At 46.4% G+C, this 21,022-nt stretch overlaps 1 protein-coding gene across 7 annotated transcripts; it reads right to left on the reverse strand.

Annotated features, from left to right (window-relative positions):
- Nucleotides 1-79: 79 nt before the first annotated feature.
- On the reverse strand, nt 80-20,081 carry LOC307213424 (rac GTPase-activating protein 1-like). Of its 7 annotated transcripts, none has more exons than XM_079971301.1 (17): nt 19,977-20,081; nt 18,791-18,873; nt 14,047-14,249; nt 12,607-12,743; nt 11,156-11,231; nt 9,123-9,164; nt 8,757-8,837; nt 8,290-8,407; nt 7,220-7,395; nt 6,381-6,536; nt 6,049-6,144; nt 4,856-5,057; nt 4,649-4,754; nt 3,741-3,873; nt 2,805-2,916; nt 2,556-2,670; nt 80-1,916 (listed from the first exon to the last, which is right to left on the reverse strand). In XM_079971301.1, the coding sequence occupies exons 2-17, from the start codon at nt 18,870-18,872 to the stop codon at nt 1,862-1,864; spliced, it is 1,890 nt and encodes a 629-aa protein (XP_079827427.1). In that variant the 5' UTR covers nt 18,873; nt 19,977-20,081; the 3' UTR covers nt 80-1,861. The 7 variants fall into 7 exon arrangements, with proteins under 7 accessions (XP_079827427.1, XP_079827426.1, XP_079827422.1 ...); XM_079971300.1 differs by having other exon boundaries at nt 18,791-18,876; XM_079971296.1 differs by lacking the exon at nt 19,977-20,081 and adding an exon at nt 19,349-19,941.
- Nucleotides 20,082-21,022: the final 941 nt, after the last annotated feature.

Here is a 21,022-nt window from a genome sequence, read left to right on the forward strand (position 1 = left end):
AAGTTCCTGGGGATAGTTACACCTTTTCTTTCAACACCCATCTTGTATCCCTCCCATCTTGTATCCACTGGAGGACACATGTTCAGTGGCCAGTTGGTGATGCTATTACGTTTCACAGGAGGAGCAATGCATCTCCAGGATAGGGGGCAGTCAATAGGGGGCTCTGCAGATGTTTTGGATTAAAGCTGTCATCAGCTCCACCCAGCATGGCCGGTGGTTGTAACTGTGGTCCAAAACATCTGAAGGGCACCAGATTTGCCGCTCACTGCTCCAGGAAGAAAAAAAGAAACTAGCAAGGGCACATTTAAAGGTAGGAGAAAGGAAGAGGGTGGACTTCTTTGAATGATAAATAGCAAGACTGTCACATGCTGATATTATAGTTTTATTATGATAGATTGATAACAGAGTGTCTTTATTATTAGGCTATTAGGATCTTCTTGTTCAAGTCTTTTCAAATATATTTATGAAAGAAAAATCCACAATGGAATTTTAATGGGGACCCGAAAATTCAAAACACCCTTTGAGAGCATCCTCATCCACACCCAATTCCCCACTGTTGACCATGGCTTTAAGGCACTCAGCACCCATTAGAGGGACCTCACTGAGCATTTAGAACCACAGTTCCCAGCCATTGGAGTAAGGTTGACACACACATTGGAAAAGAAGTTCATGCTACAGCTCCTTCCACTCAAAGGGGAAATAATTTGTTAAGAGCCATAGAATCTTTCAGGTGGCAAGAACCCAAAATTCCCTCAGCAAAATACATAAGTTTAGAGCACTGCTGAAACGAGCAGAGAAAGTGAAGAGATTGGGCAAGAGTAACTGAAACAAAACCAAGGCATTGCTCTGGACAGTCTTTCATCTCCCATCCTTCTTTGATACTATTCACTCCAGAAGGATATGTGGACATTTTAGCCTCAGGAGACTCTTACGACATTTTCATAACTGATTGATACAGGGTAATGCAAAAGTACAGAGCTAAGAAGTCTTGCTTCCTTAAGTTCAGCATCAATTAAGTTCCATTGGTGATTAAGGCACACCCGTTAACAGTAAATGGCCTCACTCAGGGCTGACATGTGGCCAAGTTGGGTCAGAGGTACTACTTCTAGGATGATTCTGGGCAGAAGGGATTGATTGGGTGGTGTGCCAGCACAGCTGACACCCCCACAAACCCCAAATCGAGTAGGCACAGGAGTTACAGAAACTGTGAAGGGGGGGGGGTAGTAAAACCAACCTCATGTGCTAGTAAATACCACCACTTCGTGTTTAGCCACTCCAGTTTTTGAGGAAGCTGCCCTCTGTAAACATGTAAGTGCTCTAACGAGGACCAGGGACAGCATCAAGAGCAAAATTCAGTGAATGAGGTGATGAGGATTCTATTGCTAGAAAAACCTCCCAATGTGCCATGTTTGGTTTTTTATCAGAATGATACCACTAATGAACTGCTCCAGGAAATGACTTTCCCCATCCACCACATGACAGCAACTCTGCCATTCAAGTATAACTGGTAATGGACATGGGGGGAAAGGCACAAAAGGTATGCACACAAGGTAAGCTGAACCCAGTTTTCACTGCCCCAGAGTCCATCATAACAGAGGAAACAGATGGCTCAAGAACATGCCTGGAGTTTTCAGCAAACTCAGAAGTCCACAAAGCAAGACCCAACAGTATGAAAGGGGAGGGGTAAGATCTCCTCTGTTCCTGATCATGTAGGTTGGAGAAACGATTGTCAGCCACCATTAAGAGATAAGGCACATAGCGTCTCCCTTTGAAATGTGAGGACACAGGCCTGGAATCTGGAGGTGGCAAGGAAGAGGTTGCTGGGAGGAAGCCAAGGCAACGCTGGTGCATCAGAGTTGCTTCATGATACTGGAAGTGGGAAGAATTTGCCCGTCTTCTTGGTGCGGGAGGCATTCCTGGCAGAAGACAAAACAGGAGAGGGAGACCCCAGAGTGGACATCTATGGCAGCCCCCTTGGCAGCAGCCCCTCTGGGCAGGTGAAAGGAAGGTCAGAGAACCCCCACAACATGTAGGAGCCTCCACACCTCAGGGGCATGGGCACATGGACAGCTGTGGCAACAAGAGTTTGATAACCCTTCCCAAACAAACCCAGTCCTTATCCAAGGATGGTAGCAGCACTCAGTAGCAGCAGGGTTGGGGAATCTTCTTCAGCCGGAAGAAAGCCTTCCCTCACAGGCAACCTTCCTGGTGTGGCAAACTAGTGGTGAGCAGGGCCGGAAGCAAAAGTGGTCAGAGCAGCCGGTGTGACTTATCATTGACTATCTTTGGACTATGTTCCAGCCATATGAAAACCAGAAGTTCTCTCACACACACCCAAACAGACACTTGCTACTTCTCCATCCAGACAAGCAGAGCACCATCATAGTTTAACAGCACATTCCAGTTAGGCAAAAGCAGGGAGTGGAGCAGTATCTGTGAGGGGAAAGTCCAGGGAGACCCGACAAGGAGGCCTTGATGGCTGCATTCAGCTCACAGGTCCCCCTCCCCTGCAACCCCACAAAATGCACCCCAGGCAGCTGTGCCAGCTCACTTACGAGGGTGGGAAGGTGGTCCCAATGCAGTCCCATAGCTTATTAGGGAGACAGCCACCTCCTGGGCTCATCTGGATGGTGCTGACTTCAGGGGGAGTCAGAGGAAAGAAGATCTGGTCTGTGGGTGGAAGGTTGGAGGGAAGTATTAGGTCCAGCTCCGCCCCCCCCCTGTCCTTTGGAGGACCACCAAAACTGAGTAAGGATGGGGCTCCTATATTTCTTCCTCCCCAAGCCACCCACACTTCAATTCACCTTGCTCATTCACGACGCTGGGCTTTTGCACCGAAGGCACCAGGTTTTCCTGCTCTTCTCCCACAAAATGTCTCCAGAACGAAAGAGGCAGTGCTAGGAGATTGGCAACCACCTGCGGGGGAATGGAATCATGTTAGCTTTTGTCTGCCGCCTAATCGTGAAAATTCTTCCCTATCTGCCCCACCCGGCCTTCGTTAGCTGGTTCTTGCTTATGTTCCACAGAGGTGTTTATCTGCCCATTGTTTTCACATGGATTCAGTTCTCATCATAAATTTATTGACAATGTGGTAGAGATGAGAGCTTGCAAAAACACTCTCACAAGCTAATATTTGAAACAAAGCATTCAGAATAATTCTCTGAACTCTGCTACTTGAGATGCAAGAGCTTTAATTAAGCAGCAGTCAGTTACGCCCCATTTGTTACCTTGATTTTTGACTTTCTCACTGCAGCTTTCATGCTCTTATGAAATTTTATGGAATAAGGAAGCCATGGCACATAGCAAGGGCTCACTTGCTGAATTTTGCACTGGGCTAAAATTAGCGTTTCTGGGAATCTCAGCTCCCCCCCCCCACACCTTTTAATATAAAAAAGCAAGTTTCTAGCCCGTAAGACAAAAATATAATATTAAAAATCTGTTTAAAATGCTTGGCAAAGTCTCAGAAGTAAGCAGGATTTCCCACAGTCAGGACTTTGTTCCTGCCTTTGTCACAATTAGCAGAAGCATTTCTCCAAGCTCAGCGTACCTCTCCACATTCCACTGAGTTCACAAGAGCTACCCTGGTGCAACAAAAATAATCAATCCTCAGTTCCAAACTACATCAGGATTTTGCTTGATGTACAGTCTGAGCATTGTGCAGTCTTTCCTGCAGTCCCACAGAGGGTCAGAAAAAAATTAAATACTGCACAAAAGTAACAAATACAGGTTGCGTCTGTTACCAGGCATTGACGTGGTGTGTCTTCCAAGATGATGCGTGGGGAAGGGCTAGGATTACTGTGCCCAACTAGAGTCGGTCCAAAGATACGTGCTAGGTTGTGCCGGTCCATTCGACACTCAGGGCTCTGCATGACCCTAAGGATAGAGAGATGGATCCATGGAGTCAAAGGCCAAAGGCCAAAGCAGAATCCTTCTAACCCAAAGGTACAAAGCCCAGCTATATCCATAACATTCAGGGTGTCCATAACATGGATGGTGGGCATCACAGCAGGGTCAGAAACCACGGTTCATGCAGGCCACACAATGGGTGAAGCAACCAAGCCCACAAGACAAGACAAATTGCAGGGGACAGGATTAGACAAAACCCATCATTAGCAGAAAATGTATTCCTGATGCCCCTTGATGCAACAGATATCCATTATGTTTGTTTCTTTTAAGTGAGAAGTGCATTATCTGATGTAGCAAATAAGTGTCCCAAAACAGGTTTCTGAACAGTTACTGTGGATCCAATCAATGAACAGAAAAGAGTGGTGTTCAAACCTATTGTGCAAGACAGGAAAATACCCACAGTAGCAAGTGGTGCAGCCAGCACTTTCAACAAGGATTGATGATGGAACAATTGTCAGATACTTATCTGCTTGCCCTTGTACAGAGTAAGAAAATTAAGAAAAGGAAGACCTTTATGGAATGAAATGTAAAGGCCTCTGCCTTTACAAATGGGGAAGCAAATTCACAGCACTCCTAACATGCAGAAACAGTATTATGTTGTTTCAAAGGAAAATACATGGCTTGAACATGCAGTGTCACCTTTTGCCAAGGCAGAAATCTCCACCAAGTTGAGGGAAAGTTTTGCACATTTTAGAGTCCCAGGTATCCCCTTCAAGCCTAAAATCTGCCCTCACCAGCTTACCTATGGAGATGCAGCACCAGAAAAGCCAGAGTGTCCCTATTGGCCAGAGGCAACTTCATCACAACATGGCAGAGTGCAGTCTGGCGAGCAGCTTCATCTGGAATTTCTGGGTTGGAAGAAAATAGTGCTATGAGGTTGGGGGGGGGGCATTTCATTACTACCATTCCAGAAAAGGCACTTTCCACCTACTGCCTTGTCCAAACTCACCTGAAGCACGCAGGAAGGCAGGGTGCAGGGCAAAGGTCACTAGAGGTTCCTTCAGGCTCCTCAGAAAGTCCTTGAGAACCCCACAGATCACATTGACATCAGCCACCTGGTCCAGTGAGGGAAGCGCTCCTCGGGCACAAAGCAGTTTGCGCTTCCATTCTCGAATGAGGTGCTCTGAACCTGGCACTCTGTATAGCCCAGCCTGCAAATCACGAGGAGCAAAAGACAAGAGGAACAGATGCACACACAAAAGCTTGTAACGGCCACTAAGGTACAGTCCCAGCCGGCACTTCAGGCCTGCAATCATTACTAGTCAGAAGCATCTGCTGGACCATTTTGTGGCCTTGCCTCTTTCTGCTTTTTAAAGATGTCACAGCCATTTTGTGTAATGCCGCACCCCACCCTCATGGATACTTTAGGACTTGAAATGGGAAAGACAGGGCCTTGGATTGGGCCTGGAAGTATACAATTAACTCCTGTGGCTGGATAAAAACAGGCACTGGGTATGCAAGCCCATCTCCCACCACCAGTAAGGAGGGTGGCAGAGGCAGAAAGTTCCAGGCCTAGGGAGAGGGTCAGAGCAGGCAACACCAACACAGGATGTCAAATGAGAAAGCTCAGAGCATGCAGAATGCAAAGAACAAGGGGACAGATAAGGAGAACAGCAGCAGAGATCAGAAGTAAGATTATGAAGAGCCTAAAGAGGCTGAGAGGAATTTGGGGGAGAAAAAGTAGCCAGTGAACAGAAATATACAAATATTAAAAATGCATTAGAAAACCAAACAACCAGCCAAGATGAAAAAGGAAAAGGAAGAAGATCAGAAGTCAGGAGAAGCAAGAAGATCAGAAGTCAGGAGAAGCAAGTGAACTAAATGCAACACCTCTATCCCAACAGCTAGCATAGGGGAAGTAGGGCAAAAAGAAAAATATCACAGAAGTTGTGCAGTGACAGAATTAGATGCGGAAATCCAGGTTGATGAGTAAGAGTAAAGCATTATAAGCTTTGAAGCTGTAGCTACTTAAGAAGAAAACCACAGCAATTCAGTAAACCACAAGCAGGACAAGAAGAGTAATGTGGAATGGAAATCTGGTTTGACTGGTATGAGAGAGAGAGAAGAGATCCAGAACATAATAAAACAGCAGCTCAACCAGCCTTTCAGAGTCCCACTGCTGGCTCCCCCCAATGCACATACCTCCTTCAGGCCACGCCTTTCCACTTGATTCACACACTGGATGACTAGTGGGGGCACCAGAGGTGGGGTGGAGGGTGCAAAATCTGCCAGAATGCCCTGAGAAGACATGAGGAACCTTAGAAGAGGCAACTGGTAGTCGGGGGTATACTGTCTGACAGTGGAGGAAGAACACAGGCATTGTGGCTAGTAGCCATTGATCATCAATGTGTATTGGGGGGAAACAGCTCAGCCACACTTGCCACACACAAGTCACCCCAGCCTCCCAAATTGCTCTTGCCACCAGCACTGAACTAAAAGCCCCACAAGCTCCCATCCCAGGGAAGCGTCCTCACCTCTCTCGCTCTGGGGGAGGCAGTCGGCCTGCACACGGACGGGCTGCGTTCTTTGCACTCAGGATGCACTACAAGCTGGCAGGGCCGACATTTCAGGGCCATCTTCCCAAAGCGCAGGCGGGATTTGCAAACCGCACACGACTCCAGGCTGATCATCTTGTAGCCAGGGAAGAGGGAAGAGAATTAGATGAGCACAGCAGAGATCAAGAGGAAAAAGACCACAGGCTTCCCATAGCTTGCCCCTTTCTACAATATCCCTCTAGCTTGAATTTGTCCAATGGAGCTCTTGGATTGATTTATTGCATTTACACTGCCTTTCCGCCAAAGTGGTTGACAGTTTTAAAACATCAAATAAATGATACAAAAAGTATAGTTGGCCCAGGGGTAGGTGGGGAGGGGAGAGTCCAAGTGGCACAGGCTCTGGTGCTGCCCCTGCCTGCCCCCACCCCAATCTCTTCTTCATGGAGCTTTATTTGTAGGTATATTCCACACCATGTTACTGGCATGATCCCTAGTTCCTTCGTGGTGGATTTGTACTGGAGCACCCACACATCGTTCCACTTTATCAGCTATCCCGAGATGCTTTCAAAAGGTTACTGCATGATTGCCACCAGGGCGAGCACTCTTGGGTAAGACAGAAGCAGAACTTTTGTGGTATGCAGTGTTACAAGATTTTAACAGGAAGTTATGAGACTTGCACAGAATTGGAAACAAATGCAGACAGTTGGCTTAGGAGAACCCAGTCAACCTATCATTAAGAGCACTTGAAAGCATCCCAGCAGATAAGCACTCCAGCTGAGGGCATTGGCTGAGAGGCAGCCCTGTTCTTCTTTTCTCACCGTCTTGGCAGTAAAGTGGTGCTCTTGGAGGGGTGGTGTTCCCTGTGTGGGAGAAGGAGAAAAGGGGTCCTGAACACCCCTCAACTCAGTCCTAATCTTCGTGCCAATGGTGTCACTCTCAGCCTGGCTATTACTTCTGCCTGACCCCTCACTGCTGCCCCAGAAGGAAGTGACGTCTGTGGAGAGAAGACCACACATCAGAGACACATTTAAAGGCATGGAAACTTTCGTCCAGCATTCAAGCTGGCATCTCCCAGAAGGCACTGTTGGATCTTAGCACTGGTCTACCTACTTCCATCTGCAGGCTCCCATTTGGAGTATGACACCCTGGAGGTGCAGAAGCCCACAATCAAGAGCTAGTGTGACTGCACTGTGTGGACAGAGTTGGCCAGGAACCTGGGCTAAGGTGGGGCAGACAACTTGCTCAATGCCCTCCAGTGGTCCTGGGCTTGGGAGCATGGTGGCGGTCAACAGTCCAGAGGACAGACAGGTGGGAGAATGGACTCAAAAGTTTGCAAACCAGACCCCATCTTTAAAGGAGGGGGAGACAAGCCAAATAATCTCCCTGCTCCTCATAAAGCCATTCTTGCTATTCTAGCTCCTATGAATACATACCTCCACATCTGAGATCACTATTAAACCATTTGGACACACTCAGGGTATGCCTGCCAGTCTCTTGCACATAACATGGCTCGTGGTTTTGTGGTTCCACCACTCCTCCTCCTCTAAACCAGCACTGCCTCCTAACATGTTTGGACTGCACACCCTTTCTTCAAAGGAAAGGCGTAAGTACCCTGAGCATGTACTGAGTAGATTCCCCATCCCCACTTACAACTAAGGAAAACGGGATAGTGATGAGGAGCCCAGGCAGAACAGGATTTTTTGTCCCTTCACTGTCCCCAACTCCCTTTACAGCATTCTGGAATTTTGGAAACTGAAAAGCTTATTGCAGCATATTCTCTAGTTCTACTGCTAAACCTTCTGTCAACACTCATTACCTAACCATGTCTGCCTTCAGAACCTTCAGAACAGGCCAGGCCACACCCAAAAAAGAAGGAGGGAAGAGGCACCTGAGCGTGTGGACAGGCAACGGCTCTGCTGGGATCGGCGACGTGGCACCACAGCAATCGGGGGCAAAACGTGGGCAGTGGCTCCAGATCTCAGAGTCGCCACAGACATCTTATTGGCCTGGCAAGACTGGAGGGGAGGGGCAGAGAATGATGAATGGCAGTCTGGATCAAACCCCTTTAAATGAAGGATGCAGGATTATTCTCTCTCACACACATACACACGTTCAAAGGAATTTTAACCCTAAGAGCTTGCAGAACATAAGGGAAACCCCGTTTTACTTGAAGCTTCATTGCCCTGTTTGATCACGCCATGTATAACACATACCCTGCTGTGCAATCTACCACACTGCAGTATCTTTTTATCAGAGCCATTTATTATCAGAGCTGATTTAGCAATGGTGTCAAAGGTTGCAGGCTGGGTCTTCCCTTGTACAGAGATACGCACAAGGGCATCGCCAGGTACTTACACTCGGAGGCGGAGGTGCCACAGATGTTTGTGCAGATTTGGTTGTTGCCACTGGCTGAATCAGGGGCACGAGGGAGGAGCACTGGAGGAGAGAAACAGGTGTGAGAGCAACAGGAAGACAGATCCACGTAATTCTGGGTGAGGGAAGCTCAGCACAAATTGCTTGCCATTTTTCAGACTATCAACAAGAATGTGTAATTAGAATTGCATATGGGTGAGGAAGATTTATCTCCTCCTGTCCAGTTGTGGTCTCTGATGAAACAGATGTTTGAGGCAGGCACACAGAAATAATATAGGACAGGTGCTTCAGTTCTGGAATATGTGGCAGCTAAAGGACAGGATGCTTCCCAGCCCCACCTTCACTTACCCCTTTGTCTCTGCCTTTGAGGGATTTTATCACTTCCAAATCCTAGAAGAAAACAGAAAAGGAAAGCCTGAGAAAGGATGTAGACACAATTGTAGCTCATGGGCTACTTAAAATGAAGGCCCACCCTGAGCCTGAGCACATCTTACCACTTCTTACCATCTCAAGTTTTGAACTGTGTGTATACATACATACATACATACATATGCATCATTTTAAAAGCTTCTGCAGATAGCCACCTGTATCAGATTGTATCTACATCCCAGAAGCCTCTTCAGCATTCACAGTATGCCCACATGTTTCAATGGCTATAAGAATCTGTCTGCTTGCTTTCATCAACAACACACATGTATCTTACTAAGGTTCCATATTCTTGTTTTCTGCAAGAAGCTACCCTAAACCCTGTCATTCTGGCTACAGTCAAATAGAATGCTAGTGTGCTTTTAGTTTGTTGCTGGTTTAATTTTATTTTTTTTAAAAAGTTGTAATTGTTTTTACTTTATTATTTATGTAAGGTATTTTGAGTGTTGTTGTTTTTTACCATCAAGTAGTATACAAATTTTATTAAATAAATAAAATAAGTACAGAGTTGCCTGCAATCTGCATTATGAGGTGTGCCTGCCTCCATCATAATTAACTTTCCAGAGGAATTTGTAAACATCCCTGTTTATCCAGGCATTTGGGGGATGAAGAATAGTTCCTGGCAACCCCACGACCATTGGATGGAAGAATGTTTTGAACTGTAATTGCTTTTAGAACGTTTTGAACTGAAGCTGTGTTCATATGTTTTTAACCGTTTTAGAATGTTTTTGCTTAATTTTAAAGTTGTGTATCTGTTTGTTGACATGGGGAGGAAGAGCGAGATATTAATGCAATAAGAAATACGCAAATAAACAATGCAACTAAATTATATCTGTCACGGTATCTGGTCTCCAAACAATCTGTGCTCTCATTAGAACAAGGTGCCCATTTCTCACCCCAAAACAGCAAATAAATGTTTGAACCTATGAATGGTGTTGACAACTTGCTTTACACAAATACGCACCAGTTAGGTCAAAGGCTGGTTTAGTCCTGCTCCTCCTCACATAGTTTAGTCTTTTTAAAAACGGCAAAGCTATTTTGCTTTCCCTTGTTGTTGCTAGAATAGTTGCAAGACTACTCTGGAAATCTGGGGAGAAGGGGGAAGGTATGATGGTGCTGCAATACATGCACTTTGCAATAGGTGCTCCCCACAGCTAGCTTTCCCTAGTTCAAACCAAATTCTACTAAAATGTTGCATAACTCGTTCTCTCCCCGTAGAATAGAAATTTTTACTGTTTTGGGCATACAAGTGCCACAAGGGTGCTTTCAAACTGTTGCTCTTAATATGTCACATGCATCTTCTCCCTTCGGTGACCAAGCATAATTCCCCCTGAAAGAGTACCATATTTTTTCGTGTATAACATGCTCCAGTGTATAAGACGCCCCCTATTTTGGGGGACTCAAAATTAAGAAAATTGGGGGGAGATTGCCACGGGTTGTTAAGCTCTTTTTTTCCGGGGAACTGCCCAGAATTGCACATACACTGACAATCTACCCAATTGCCACTGTGCAGCCAATCGCCAAAAAAACTCGCCACAACCACCAATCAGCTGCCCTATCGTCACTGAGAAACTCCAACTCGTGGCAGCAGCCAATCGCACGTCCCCCCCTCGGCACTACTCATGTATAAGACGAGCCAAGATTTTTAATATAATTTTTAAAGTAAAAAAAACCCTCGTCTAACACACGGGAAAATATGATACTTTGTTTCAAACCAACTCCCTTCCACATATATTGCCTCTGTTCATATTGATGTGTATCTCTGAAAACATACACCAACATTCAGGGCCTGTTACAGTAGTATGTGTGGCACCATCAATTTCAAGTGTGAAGTCTTGGTTTCTGCTCCTGTAGAGCGCAGAGATCTCAGTCCACAGTAACCACAAGAGTCTGACTGTGCCCTGGAGCTTTCAGTTCTGACCTGGCAAGCCTGGGAGGAAGGGATGCTTACTTACCACTTCGTCATCTGAGTGATCAAAGCTGATGTCAGATATGATTGAGGCCCCAAGTCCTTCCACTGCAGACGGCCTACAGAGAAGAGTAACACAGGGGCTGTATCACAAATAACAGCCTCATATCACGCCTGTCTCTCCCACTGTTGCTATATAGCTCAGTTCTTCTAATCCAGTATCTTCTCCAAACACCCATCATTTAAAAAAAAAAAATTAAAAAAAAATTAAATGTGGGGATACCATTGTGGGAAAGCTACATTTTCTTTTCATTCAGTCCCTTTCTTTGCAAGGACCCCATGATGAAAGTGAGACAGTGGTGGTGAAAGAAACATTACTGCTATTTAATCAAGTTTATTGTTCATTGCTATTTAATCAAGTTTATTGTAAGTTTATCATTCTAGCCCAAAGCCATGACAAGTTGTAATTACACTTGCTGTGTTGTTCTGGCATTGTGGGTTTGCATATAAACTAGTCGCCTATCATGATTGTTATTTTCGGTATGCATGTCAAGGGGCCCCTTCAGACCTGTAGAATTGGCACTTGGTTTTTTTTATACTACAGTGGTACCTCGGGTTACATATGCTTCAGGTTACATACGCTTCAGGTTACACACTCCGCTAACCCAGAAATAGTTAAGGTTAAGAACTTTGCTTCAGGATGAGGACAGAAATCGTGCTCCGGCGGTGCAGCGGCAGGAGGCCCCATTAGCTAAAGTGGTGCTTCAGGTTAAGAATAGTTTCAGGTTAAATACGGACCTCCGGAACTAATTAAGTACTTAACCCGAGGTACCACTGTACTTCTCAATCATAGGAGCCAACTCCTAGGGGCCAAAGGGTCTTTGCACCCCCAATAAAATAGCTCATGGGCATTGCCAGTGTGTATGCACTGTGTCATGTGATGAACCATGCAGGGTAGGGCCTACTTGGGCCCCCCAATATTTTATTCAAGTTGGCACCCCTGTTCTCAATGTGGATATTCACACCAGTACATCGGTATTTAATTTGAAAGCCTTTTGCCCCCAAATTGTGCGTGTGTGTGTGTGTGTGTGTGAGAGAGAGAGAGAGAGAGAGAGAGAAAGAAAGAAAGAAAGAGTGAGAAGATGGAATGATTTTGCTTATGGTAACAACTACCTGCACATCTGAATCACCAGAAACTTTCTGCAAATAGTAATAATTTGACTCTACCCATTATTGGAACCAGTAAAGCTAAACAGCAGGAATTAGGCAACTAAGCTGAGAGATAAAACTGATCTGCTGTGTATTTGGGCTGTAGGATGTATATACAACTGTTTGATTGAATTTCATTTATTGTATGATTTGTGGCAAGTGTGAAACCAGAGATTTACATATGTCCATTTTTAAAAACAAAAATATCCAGACAGGACTCAGGGATTGATTTGCTTGCCTGAGAGAAGCTGCAATATCAGCTGTCTTACGTACTCCCTTGCCACTCACCACTTGCCAGGCAGCAGGGTGCTGTGGCTGAAACGTGGCCTTTCTAAAGCCGCCAGGGCTGAGCGCTGGTCCTCATTGAAAGGACTGATTTGTGAATCAGCCATCAGGTAGTCATAGATAAGCTGCAGCTTGCGCTCCTGAGAGGGATGAAAAGGGGTGAGGGGTGAGTAGAACAATGGAGACCCTGTTGGAATGAAGAATGTAGCAGTCTTCAAGTGCAGCCGCTTTGCAGCTGTAACCATGTTCAGACTGGTACATCCCTCCTTAGGGTGGGGAGCACCTAGTACTCCCAAGCCAACCTAATGCAAGTGAACTGTTTTTGCCTGGGATGCATGTCCAGGACTGCAACTGACTATGCACTAAATACATCCAAGTTCTGTGCTCCCAAAGTCCAAAATTCTGCAGTCTTAATTTCATGAGAACAGTAAATTTCCACCTGCTGCATAGCTCAGTGTCTAAGCTACTAAGTCACATCAGCTCCTGGCAGCTTTTATGAGACCTGAAACAGCACAGCTGTAGTTGTTATGGTGCAGCAGTCTCTTGTCCATCTATCGTGCCAAACACTAGCTTCTATTCGGGTTGTGCTTAAAACTTCCTTCTTGCTCCAGCCACATCTCTTTAGTTCCTAAGTTCTGTGGCAGCACCTCCCCGCTCCAGGTTTAGATATTATTCTTCGCAGCATGCATCACTCTGACACAACACAAACCATTCACCTACTAGGCTTTATCGCCCTAAGAACATAATACGACGGGCATCATTATTTGGTTGGAATCTTATTTCCTCTTGTTTTCTGCTGTTGCTTTTCTGCATATGAATTTTACTTTTCACTGTTACCCACCCTGGAAGTGCTTTTTGGCAATGAAGAGTGGGATACAGGTGCTTAAAGTTAAATAGTCTTGTTGATCAGACCAAAGGTCCTGTATCCTGTTTCTCAGAGGGTGCCTCTGGAAAGCCTAGGCCTCTGGATGGGATAGCCCCCTCTTGCTATTGTTCTCCCACCAATTGGTTTTCAGAAGCCTGCTACCTCAGATCCTGGAAGCAGTACAGAGCAACCATGACAGACAGCAATTGATAGCCTTATACATAATGAATTTATCTTTAAAAGCCATATAAACTGGTGGCTGTCGCTACACTTTCATTAGGAGCTTGTGAAGAACTACGTAGGGAAGTGCTATAGCTCAGTGGTAAAGCATCTGCTTTGTATGCACAAATCCTTGGCATCTCCAGGTAGGGCTGTCATTGCCTCCTGGCCCCTGGAAAGAAGATGCTTCCAGTCAATGTAGACAAATACCAAGCTAGATGGACCAAAACCCTGAACTCGGTACAAGGTGCCTTATGGTCTGTCCTGAATCAGCTTCATTTAATGGCCTCAGATTCTAACATGAGAAGGGGAGAAAAACTCCCCCCATCTACTTTTCTCCACCATGCCCCTCCAAGAACCTGCTTTTCCAGCTCAGCTTCTGCCCGGTGCCTTTTCTTCATCTCCACCTCCACTTGGTTGCGGGCGTGTTTCAACTTCACTTCCAGGACTGAACATTCGTACTCCGACTGGCGCAACTTCTCCCTTGTTCCCTGCAAGTCGCAATCCAGGCGGCAGCATCGCTGGCGCATCCCCTCGAGACATTTGGCAATCTGGAGGCAGTCTAGAGAGGGTAGAAACAAGCATTGTGACATCCTCAAAGGTTATCCATGTGGCAACAGCAATGAAAAGAGAACTAACTGTGTGGAGTGGACTCTTTCTAAGTCAATGAGTCATTCTATTTTTATTATTTTTATCACTTTTCCAAATTTATAAAAAGAAATAACGTTACAAAACAGAGATCAAAAGAAAGCACATTACAATACAAAATAAAAACATAAAAAACAATTATTTCTTCCAAGATCCAATTTACCTTACATTGTTAGCTGACTTCCTTGAATCCCCCCAACTGAATTTCATTGCATCACCTTGTAACAGTTCTCCAAAGTCATATTTCTATTAAAATTAACTTCTTCCATTTACTATCCTCTTCTCTTTTATTAGTATTCTAATCCTTAATGCTTTACAACGCATTCTTATTCTAGTCCTAAGCCTATTTGTTACTTCCAAGTGACTTCTAATTATCTTATATTACAATATTTAGCTAGATATTCTTTAAATTTCTTCCAATCTTCCTGTGTCTCCTCTTCTTTCTGGTCCCAGATTCTTCCAGTCAGGTTGGCCAGCTCCAAAAAGTCCAACATCTTCATATGCCATTCATCTATTGTTGGCATTTCTTGTGATTTCCAATTTTTGGCCAATAAAAGTCTTGCCGCTGTGGTGGCATACAAAAACAGCCTAACATCTTTTTTGGGCAGTTCCAATCCTATTATTCCAAGTAGAAAGGCTTCTGGTTTCTTAATAAATGTATTTTTCAACATTTTTTCCAATTCATTATATTTTTCCCCAGAAGTCTTTCGCCTCAGGACACGTCCACCACATATGGTAAAAAGTTCCTTCTTTTTCCTTGCATTTCCAACATTGGTTATCATTTGTATGATACATCTTTTCTAATTTCACTGTTTTAGAACAGTACATGCAGTAAACTTAACCCCTTTCTTCCAAAGCCTTACCCAATCCTCCTACATTATGTTGTGTCCAACATCTCTTGCCCAATCAATCATCACAGATTTAACTTGTTAATCCTTCGTATGCCATTCCAACAATAAATGATACATTTTAGAGAGATTTTTAACATTGGTATCTAACAACTCCGTTTCCAATTTGGATTTTTCTGTTGCAAAACCATTTTTCTTATCAAGCTTATACAGTTCATTAATCTGATAATATTGTAGCCAGTCATCCAATTTATCCTTAATTTGGTCAAATGGTCTTAATTTAAATCCTTCATTATCTTCCAACAATAAATCAGCATTTTTCAGCAATTTACTCTCCATATTTAACTTTTTCTGGGCCTTTGCTTTCATTGGTGAAAGCCACCTGGGTGTTTTCCTTTCTAAGAGATCTTTATATCTTATCCACACATTATAAAGAGATTTCCTGATTACATGATTTTTAAAACCTTTGTGGGCCGTTATCTTGTCATACCATAAATATGTGTGCCAACCAAATACATTGTTGAATCCTTCCAAATCCAACACATCAGCATTATCTAGTTGAATCCATTCCTTGATCCAGCAGAAAGTCACAGCTTCAAAATATATCTTCAAGTCTGGCAGGGAAAACCCCCCTCTTTCTTTTGTATCTGTTAATATTTTATATTTAGTTCTGGGTTTTTCCCCGTGCCAGATAAATTTAGACAATGCTTTCTGCCATTCTTTAAAACATCTTACGCTGTCAATAATTGGAATAGCTTGGAATAAAAACAACATCTTTGGCAATTCATTCATAGTAAATGAGTCATTCTAGAAGAGCTCAAGAACAGCTGAAGACAGTGGCTACAAATTATGGGGGTGTCATTTTATTTAACACACTTTATATGCTGCTTGATTGTGAAAATCTCTTAGTGGTTTACAGAACAACAACAACCATGTTGTCATCAAAGAAAAACCCCTGCCAATGCTGATGCTTAGAGGTGATGCAGTTATATTCCTGAAATCTCAGCTCCTTCAGAACTGCCAACAATGGTTTTTCTCATGCGACCCACCCTAGTACCTTTGACTTCCTGCTCCATTTTGTGGCATGTTACAATGACCACAAAAGAGCTATCTTAAGGCAGTGATTGTGAAACCATCGCCCTCCACATGCTATTGAACTACAACTCCCATCATTCCTGACCATTGACAATGCTAGCTGGAGCTAATGGGAAGTGTTTAAGAAAGCAGTGGAGCCATTTAAGCAAATGACACAAGCAAATACAAAAAAGGGTTGAAATTAAACCCCCTCTTGGACTAGACAATGAATTGGATTGGAGAACCCCAGAGAACTCTTATGACCTGAGCCCAATTATGTGATGACACTAACTGAGAAAACCCATATAGTCATCCAGAATCTTGCCACCCTGTTTTTGTCCTGCTCAGAATCAGCATCACCTTCAGATGTCTGGTGGTGGTAGTGCCTGGATAATATGTCCTCAGTAGGTCCACTGCCCATTTACTTGCCCTTTAAGCCCAAACTAAAGAGCCACCCAGAAGAAGTGGGCAGGGCAAGCCAAGCAGAAATATCACTCCTCCTCCCTGTCATTGGTTGCTTCATTTGATGGGATCAGGGCCTGCATGTCCCATTTTGCCACTTGAGGCAAAACTGGAGGCGCCACCCAGCCCTGCTGCCACCACTGTGCCACCTACTTTCTACATGGACACTGGTTAGCAAAGGACCCTAGTAGGGCAGCAGAGGGGAGCATTTTTCACCGAAAGGGCCACATTCCCTCATAGGTACCCTTCTGAGGGCCGCATGTTAGTAATGGGCAAGGTCAGAGACATAAGAGGATGGAGGAACAGGTGTGATCACCAGCTTTTGTACGGGAGAAAAGGTAAAGGGTAGAGGTACCCCTGCCCGTACGGGCCAGTCTTGACAGACTCTAGGGTTGTGCGCTCATCTCACTCTAGAGGCCGGGAGCCAGCGCTGTCCGCAGACACTTCCGGGTCACGTGGCCAGCGTGACGAAGCTGCTCCGGCGAACCGGCACCAGAGCAGCACACAGAAACGCCGTTTACCTTCCCGCTACAAAGCGGTACCTATTTATCTACTTGCACTTAAGGGTGCTTTCGAACTGCTAGGTGGGCAGGAGCTGGGACCGAACGACGGGAGCTCACCCCACCGCGGGGATTCGAACTGCCAACCATGCGATTGGCAAGTCCTAGGCGCTGAGGTTTTACCCAGCGGCGTAGCATGGGTTGTCAGCACCTGGGGCAAGGCAAGTAATTTGCGCCCCCTAACCCGGGGCAAGGCAAGTAATTTGCGCCCCTAACCTGCCGCCGCTGCCAGCTACTTCTTGCTGCTGCCTGGGCTGGGGTATTTACGGTAAGGTAGCCACGGCGGCGGCAGCGGGTCCGTGTCAGGTGATCTGAGGCGAGTTGCCGCTGGTGCTGCCAACCAAATGACGCCGCTTGCCCGGAGGAGGAGGGCAGAGAGGCGAGGAAAATGCAACATAGCCCAGCAGCTGCAGCAGCAGCGGCGGCAGCGGGGCTGTGAGGAGAGGCTGCCTGGCGCGCCCTCCGTGGCCCTGACGCGCGGGGACCGCTGAGAGCCGCTGCCTGCCGGACGCCTTCAGCCCAGACGTGCGCACAGCTCGTCGGTTCCGCGAAACATGGGGCTCTGCTACAGCCTGCGCCCGAGGCTCTTCGGCGACTCCGGAGGCGGCGAGCGCCCCCCCCAGATGTTGCACCCGGTGCGGCCGGCCCCCCCTGAACCCCCCACGCTACGCCACTGGTTTTACCCACAGCGCCACCCGCGTCCCTTGTACGGGAGAAGTCAGAGGCAAATAAGGGACATGGTCAGAGTTCAAGGGTATATGCCAGGCAGGCAAAAGCACTTGAGTGTGGTGATAGTTAGTTCAGCCCAGGAATAGTCCTGAGGGCAAGACAGAGGGACCTGGAAGGCCGCATTTCGCCTCTGGGCCTGAGATTGTCCACCCCCTCTAGCAGGATATAAAGAAAGACAACCCTGGAACCTGTTTCCATGCACGGCTTAGTGCCAGGACGGACACACAAACTATTTTTGTAACACAAAACCAACAACACTGAGAAATGCTCACAAACACAAAACAAAGCCAGGCCACAAATCAAAGGAAGTGGGAACTGTTGTCATGGCAATGTGAGCCCAAGAATGAGCAGCAGGGGGGGGGGTGCTTTTATTCAGTTCAGTAACAACATAATTACAAGCAATCTAAATATATCAGCTAGCTTAGTACTGTAATGCCATTAAAATCCAAATAATTAACAGCTACATACTTGTCAGCCAAGCCCAGTCTCTCTGCATTGACTGGGCAGAACAACAAAAGGTAAGGTTGTTCTGTTAACACTTACGGTACTTCTTAACTGGGCGATGGGTGAGAATGCAGTTTGCCAGTTTTCTGCACTTCAAATAAAATTTGTATTTTACAATAGAACATCGTCTCAAAAATCACTAAAGATTCATGGAAGGGGGAGGGTGTCAGGCTGCAGCCCCCAAGGCATTGTGTGCATTGCTTAATGCACGTCAAGCACCATTAGCAATATGTTCAGATTTGTCAAAGACAAATGAAGGAGAACCTTGGCCAACCCACCTAGTTCGATGCTGCTGTTGAACTCTATGAGGCTCAAGAGCTGGTCCATGTGGCGCATCAGCTGCGGGTACAGGCGATTCATCCTGCTAAAGATACAAGGGTCGAGAAGGAAGCAAAGGCACTCTGGGCTTCAAAAACCAGTTAAGGGAGTGAAGAACAGGCAACGCCCAAGTATGTGTAGGCCCCAGCCCCGTAGGGGCCCAACACCTTTAGTGTATGCGAAACACTAATAAAGAAAAAGCTTCTCCTGAGCATGTACAGAGAGAGTCTTTGCTATGTCGCTTCCACCCAACCCCTGCACTTTTAGAGCAGCTTCCAGAAATGAGGCCTGATATGCCTTGAAGAGGAGGCCTAGGAACCACTTTACATTTTCTTTTTCTAAGAAAACATCCTCAGCAAATCTATATATAATACAGAAAAGGCGCGGGGTTGGGTGTGTGCAGGAGAACGTCTTATATCCCACTTACATGTTACTAGGGCATAGAGACTCCAGTCAAGCGAATATGGAAACACACAGGCTGCTCCCCGAACAAATTAAGAGCATCAGTGAATCAGCACCTGAGGTTACAAGACATATTACTGCAGCCACCCACACAAAGCATCTTCCGCCATCGAAGAACCGCTGGGTGAGCCGCGGCGTGTTTTAAGCAACCCGCCTACTTAGAAAGCGCCACCCATCCCCGGGATTAAAGCCGGGAGCCAATTCGGCCTCTTTTTAAGGAGGGACGGGGATCTCGGCAACAACCCCCCCCCCCGCTCTCAGTCGAGGGAAGGCCTTTCTTTTCTGCTCAGCTACCAGCGGCCCCTCCAAAGTTGTTGCGCCTTCTCAGCCCCCTCTGGCTGCGGGTGGCTAGGCCTCGTCCTTAGCAAAGATGTGGGTACACTGGCTCTTTAACAGGTGAGGGGGTTTCCCTCACCCGCCGCCCAGACCTGAGCGGCAAAGCATCCCAAGCCCATCGCTCCAAAGGCAGTCGGGGCGTAGGAGAGTTTCTCTAGGTGGAGATTTCTGCGCCACTTTAAGAATAGCGAGCGCGTCTCCAGGGGGGCTGAAAGAGCACGTGCGGGTCCCATCTCCTCCGCTACCTCCCCCGGCTTGGAACAGTTCCGCCACGAAGCTTCCGTGACCTTCATGAAGTCGGGGGAGGCTCCATTCCGGAGCAGGTGAGCGCCACCTTTTCGCCTATACCTTTAGGCCCAAGATGCTCGCATTACCGAGGGCGTTCCTCCTCGCGAGGGGCCGCTGTCCATCCATCTGCACTTTCGGCATCTGCTCCCTGCAGGCAATACCCGTCCGCCCCCAACCACGTGCACTTTCCCCGGCCACTCAAGACATCGCGCCGTGCTTCTGAGGAAGGGGCCTGCAGCCCGTGAAACTTTGGCTTTACTTCTTTTAAGGTGGTGCTAGGCTCCTTGATTTCATTTTCCCATCTCCAGCGTACCTGGGCATTTTGTTCAGGGGTGTGATTGGGTCAGGGGTCCTGGAATCACTACCCACAGCGATTCTGCAGGGGAACTTTCTGGGATTTCTGGTTTGTTGGGCTCGTGTGTCTTCCTTCGACTTCAGAGGCACAGCACCTTCAGCACATCCTTCCCTGTCCTCCCTTTAGCATTCCTATCCAGCAATAACTGGATCCCTCTGGTACTCTCTCCATTCCACTAGGTTTGGATCATGCCCACTATAGCTATGCTTGCCTTTAAACCCCAGCACTCCGGTTTGCCCATCTTGGCTCTTGAGTATTCTAGCAAGGCAAGTCGCTGCCTCTTAACCTAACCTCACATGGTTGTGGGGATTAAATAAGGATGGGAAGAAGTAGGTACATCATATATTGAGCTCCTTGGAGAAAAAGGTAGGAGATGATGGTGGTGATGATGATGATGACAACGATGATATAAACATGGTTTCTCTCTCCCAAAGGTCTCAGGCACCTGCACTTTCATTACCTAGTTCTATTCCACCCCTATTTGGGCAACACAGTATCAAACAGTTTCACTCCCATCTTTAAGGATGATTTATTCTGGACCGGATGCTCCTCAGCGCCTGCCAGCTTTCCTCCAGCCATCTTTTCAGCTGCAGAGCTATCCTAATAAGGGCAGGCCAAGTCCAAAGGAGGAAAGTGCTGTGAGTGGCAAACCCTGGGCTGGGGGAGCAGGGTGCTTCATCCAGACTAGCAGTGTTCAGCTAGCAATACCACACTCTTGAAAGCAGAAAGTGAGAGGCCTGGCAGCCATCTG

Source organism: Podarcis cretensis (genome assembly GCF_951804945.1).
Source record: "Podarcis cretensis genome assembly, chromosome: 1".
In the NCBI taxonomy this organism is placed as follows: domain Eukaryota; kingdom Metazoa; phylum Chordata; class Lepidosauria; order Squamata; family Lacertidae; genus Podarcis; species Podarcis cretensis.

Excerpts from the sequence above, each read along its gene's own strand:
- LOC307213424 (XM_079971295.1), bottom strand. The coding sequence starts at position 19,392 with ATGCTTTGTGTGGGTGGCTGCAGTAATATGTCTTGTAACCTCAG. Across the intron at positions 14,250-18,790 it reads CAACAGCAGCATCGAACTAG|ACTGCCTCCAGATTGCCAAA; the intron begins GTGGGTTGGCCA and ends TACCCTCTCTAG. Across the intron at positions 6,145-6,380 it reads CCTCCCCCAGAGCGAGAGAG|GGCATTCTGGCAGATTTTGC; the intron begins GTGAGGACGCTT and ends ATGTCTTCTCAG.